Here is a 5,391-nt window from a genome sequence, read left to right on the forward strand (position 1 = left end):
CACGGGAGAATCAACGGTGGTGTTCAAATGTGTGAAGGAAACAGACCTGGTCATCATCCACTCCAACAAGCTGAACCTCACCAAATTCGATGGGTTCCTCGCCAAGTTGACGGGCCTAAATGGAGCAACTGCACCAAACCTGAAGACAACATGGTTGGAAATTCCCACCCAATATTTGGTGTTGCAGCTCAGCGGTCCTCTGAAGGTCGGCGACTCGTACGAACTCTTCACGGATTTCGTTGGAGAACTGGCCGACGACCTGGGCGGATTCTACAGGAGCGTTTACGTTGAGGATAACCAGGAAAAGTAGGATGTTCTCTTTCATTTTTGTATTCAAATGTATTTGTTGAGAGAATTTTGCAAAAGGGAAAATACTTAATTTTCCCTTTTGCAAAATTCAAGATGGCAAGATTCAAAAGATTCAAAAGATTCAAAAGATTCAAAAACCTAGAGGAAAAGTATTTTCTCTTTAATTTCTTTATTCAAATGTACTTGTTTGAGATAATTTTGCAAAAGGGAAACTCAGTGTATAATTGGCCTTTGAAGTTATGTGACTTTCAAAAACCCTCTTTATTTTACGTTTTTATTTATAATAATAATAAAACATGGGATTTTTATAGCGCTTTTCCTAATGCTCAAACAAGCTTTACATAAAATCAGAACAGAAACAGTACAAAGAAAACAAAAATCATGATCCAAGTGTAAAGTGTGTGGGGGAGTAAACACTTATGTTGGTTACATCTGGAGAATGATGCACTTGTGAAGAAAGGTGTAAATATATAAATAGTCCTGTGTGGAAATGCAGGAGTGAAAAACCCTGACGACTTTACAGACGTGCTTAAAATAGACATAGTTTAATGTTAACTCATTTAACAATCTTTATTAACCTATTTGTATTTTTAAATATGTCGGTTGTGCAAAATAGTTTCCTACATTTTACATTGGGGAAAAATGGTCTTTAACTTCAACTTTTTAAATGATTTGTTTAAAGTTTTGAGCATTTTGCAAAAGGGAAAACCTTTGCATGAATTGGCATTTTTACAGACATGCATTTGAACTAGATTTATTTATTCATATTATATATTTAGTCCCAGACACAGTTCGTTTTCTATACTGAGCTTTATCAATACTCATTTAACCCTTTCTTTACTTTTCGTGATTTTTGCAATGGTGCAAATAAGTGTAATTATTAGCAATGTAGCAATGCAAGATTTAATACTTTACAGACCTGGATTTAAACAAGACGCTGATGGACTAGGGTAATACTCGATTAACCCTTTTATTTACTTTATTGGATTTTTAAATATGTGCATTTCCCTTTGAGAATGATGAAATGGAAAGGTTTGAAATGGTAAATATTGAAAGCCTTTGTAGTAATGCAAGATTTAAAAACCTTAACAACTTTACAGACATGATCATCTACCTAAAGCTTTTGAATAGACAGTAAACAGAGAGTATTAGAAATATATTTTACGAACAAATCTAGAATTGGAGAGAGTTCACAGAATCATCTGCAAGCTGAAACACCTATATAACACTAACCAAATAACCAAGACATTTCGGATATCTTTTGGCATTTCGGGACTTTATGTGAAGTTTCCATATTGGGTTATATAATTAAAACCAAAATTAATATAATCCACAATGTAAACTGTGGATATAATATGTTATAAAAGCAGCAGCTGAGAGGAAAAAAAACTCTTAGTGGTCTTCTCTCCCTAAATGTTAATTACCCACTGTCTCCATGAGGAAATGCCTCTGGAGACATGCAGTGCTTTTTAGAACTGGGATCTTTAAATGGGACTCACCCTAGGTTTTATTCTTTACAGGGAATGTACCCTGTACCCTTGCATTGAGTTGGATGAGATGAATGATAACGTTGAAAGTTGAACCAAATCCGCCTACCAGCCCCTTTAAAGCTCATGTTTGTTTCATCTGTACAAAAACTGAAGTGTAAAAACGACAATCTTCCAGTGTTTTTGACCGAAAGGAGACTGGTATCAATACTCATATAATTAGATCGAGTACCAACCACAGGTTGATTAAAAATAATATATTGTGAGTTAAAACCCCTTTATTCATTGTTAAAATATGGTGTTAACACATTATGAAACATTACCTGCATGTTTTTCTTTTTAAAACTCACCTGGAAGAACTCATGGCTGCTTTAAATCCTATTAAGAAACACTGGGTAGTAGTGCCCCCTGGTGGCTGAGGTTAGTATTACAGCAACAAACACAAAACGACCCAGAAAGTTCACTGTTTTTTTTCTTGGCTTTTTAGGGCTTCCATATAAGGGTTTTTCTAATAATAATAATAATAATAATAATAATGCATTTTATTTAAGGAGCGCTTTTCCCAAAACTCATCATAAAAACACAACTAAAACAACACACTTAAAATATATAAAACCCAACATTAATTACAGATTAAAAGCAGTTCTGAAGAGGTGAGTATATAAGTGAGTATATAACTGTATGAGTGTATCTACAGATAATGGCTTCCTCTGTTAATCCTGACTTCATATACCTGCTGTTTTCAGAGTTCTTGCCACGACTCAGATGCAGCCGACGGACGCCAGGAAAGCATTCCCCTGTTTCGACGAGCCCGCGATGAAAGCTGTCTTCCAGCTGACGCTCCTCCACCCCGCGGGCACCGTCGCTCTCTCCAACTCCCTCAACCACGGTGAGGAATACTCTCAGTGTATCACTGCTCATAGTACAACTAGTTAAATGCAGAGGTCATATGTCACTGTGTGTGCTGTGTGCATGTATGTGTGACCATTAAAGAGGGTTTCATCCCTCCGATTATCTCTATATCCAATGCAGCATTTTAGATGTGAAATATCACCCACAACTTCAAGTGCATTGCACCTTAAAGGGGCCCTATTCTGCTTTTCGGGGTACTCGCTTCCCTGTAGTGTGTTATGAAGGTTTTTGTGCATGTAAATGGTCTGCAGAGGCTAAAATGCCTCCATTAGACTCCTTTGTTTACTTCCTGAACACAGTGACATCATCACACTTGCGCTCCTATTGGATAGCGCTCCAACACATTGTACATGATACGTTAAGGGGCGGGACATCTCTAAGCGGTTGACCAATCACAACAGAGCCGGCCAGCTAACCAATCAGAGCAGACTGAGCTCTGGTTTCAGAAGTGAAAAGAGGCGCTGCAGCAGAGACAGTATGAGACAAATAAAGAGTGATCACAGTAGAGAGATACTAATATGAATTTATAGAATACACAATATACGATATACACATTTTTTTAAATACACTGAAAAAGACAAACTTCCTAATACAAAAATAAAACATGGGATCCTATAGACATACATTTTAGTGTGCAAAGCAGTTGCAGTTTAAAAAAACAAAAACATTTAACATAGGAAAACAGAGTATAATCTAGTTTTAAAAAAGTAGCTATACAGTTGTCTCTGATATCTAAAAGTGAGGTGCTGTACATGTCTTCATTTGTAATTAATCTGCTTTGTGTTTTTCCTCCACACAGAACCTGTTAACACCACTTTGGATGGAGAGATTTGGACCATGACTAGTTTTCATCCCACAAAGATCATGTCCACCTACCTGCTGGCTTTTGTCGTGTGTGAATTTACTTTCATCACAAACGAACCAGTCGGCGGTCCCAAACCAGAAACCTTGGTAATTTTTGGGGTGGTTTCAGTGTTTTTATGCTGCCCTCTGCTGGACTGATTTAACATGTCTCTGTGTAGTTTCTTTAATAATAAATCTGTGCTTGTGTGCAGATCAGGATCTGGGCTCGCAGGAAGGCCATCGAGGCCGGACAGGGAGACTACGCCCTGGAGAAGACTGGACCCATACTGCAGTTCTTTGAGGACTACTACAAGTCTCCTTATCCTCTCGAAAAGTCAGGTAGGAACCAAACACATTTCTACTGTTGATATGTATCCATTGACAGCTTATTTATAATGCTTTGTTAACATGCTGTTGTAACAGAACAATTCCTTAATTCGGGAATGAATCAAGCATATTTAAAGGGGCCCTATATTGCTCATGTTCACGTGTATATCAATATAGTGTCTCAAGAGATGATTTGATTTACTGAAAGGCAGCAGACCTGCAAGTGTGTTTGTTTGTAACACAGGTGCATGGATGGATTACTACCTGACACAAGCCACATGTCACTGAAAGAGAAACCAGGAAGAGACTCAGAATCACCACAAAAAGCCATGAAATGACTAGAAAGAGAACAAAAACAGCAAAAAAATACTATAAAAATGCCAAAAACTACAAGGAAACACTAAATGACTACAAACAAATAAAAAACTCTAAATTAAATATTCAAATACAGCCAGAACTACAGAAATACAAAATACCCACAATGAGACACTTAATGACTACAAAGAACCACATAACAACAAAAACAACAAAGCCATTTCAAAAAGATGAATGAACTCAAAGAAGACTTAAAACTAAATAACACCTAAGAGACACAAAACAAGTACAAGAACAGGCAGTACAACCTCAGAAGAAAACAACGAAGGAAAACCAAATTAAATGTAATTCCAGCAGAAGTGAAAGATGAACGGTATTAATATCTTCATTTGTTTTCAGACCAGATCGCTCTGCCGGACTTCGGCGCTGGAGCCATGGAGAACTGGGGTCTGATCACCTACAGAGAGACCGCCCTGCTGTTCAACCCTGACGTCTCGTCCAACGGAGACAAGGAGTGGGTGGCAACCGTCATCGCTCATGAACTCGCTCACATGGTAAGGAAAAATACATTGCAAGGATGATGTTTTTTTTTATTTGCTAACCACGAAGTAAGCTTCACAAGGGCTCGCTAGACAAAAGTTAAATGGGACTTTTACATTACTCAGTGGTTAACACAAGTTAAACTCCTGGTACTAGAATGGGTTAAAAGCAGAGAACACATTTCCCTGTGTGCTGTGTGCTCTGCATGTGTGACCATTAAAGAGGGTTTCATCCCTCCCTATTCTTCTTCTTCTTCTTCTTCTTCTTCTTCTTATTCATTCGTTTTATTCAGCAGGATAATCTCCACATATTAACACCACTTAATCTTATACTTAAGCGTAAATGCAATCACCAGAAGCAAAATGTTGGGCTTTAAAGGAACTACAGCACGGTCACATGACTTCACGTCACCACCGCTAAGCTAAAGGTGGCTAATGTTGGGCTATAAAGGAACTACAGCACGGTCACATGACTTCACGTCACCACCGCTAAGCTAAAGGTGGCTAATGTTGGGCTATAAAGGAACTACAGCACGGTCACATGACTTCACGTCACCACCGCTAAGCTAAAGGAGGCTAATGTTGGGCTATAAAGGAACTACAGCACGGTCACATGACTTCACGTCACCACCGCTAAGCTAAAGGAGGCTAATGTTGGG

At 38.2% G+C, this 5,391-nt stretch overlaps 1 protein-coding gene across 1 annotated transcript; it reads left to right on the forward strand.

Moving 5' to 3' along the window:
* Positions 1–19: 19 nt before the first annotated feature.
* Positions 20–4,747, forward strand: LOC104952100 (aminopeptidase N-like; the record flags this gene model as incomplete). The annotated part of the gene is made up of 5 exons (XM_010778854.1): positions 20–306; positions 2,543–2,685; positions 3,508–3,659; positions 3,764–3,890; positions 4,593–4,747. Coding segments are annotated over exons 2-5 (558 nt in total), but the record flags the coding sequence as incomplete, so codon positions are not given.
* Between the last annotated feature and the right edge of the window lie 644 nt (positions 4,748–5,391).

This window comes from Notothenia coriiceps, unplaced genomic scaffold (assembly GCF_000735185.1).
Source record: "Notothenia coriiceps isolate Sejong01 unplaced genomic scaffold, NC01 NC01_scaffold00019530, whole genome shotgun sequence".
Taxonomy (NCBI): Eukaryota; Metazoa; Chordata; class Actinopteri; order Perciformes; family Nototheniidae; genus Notothenia; species Notothenia coriiceps.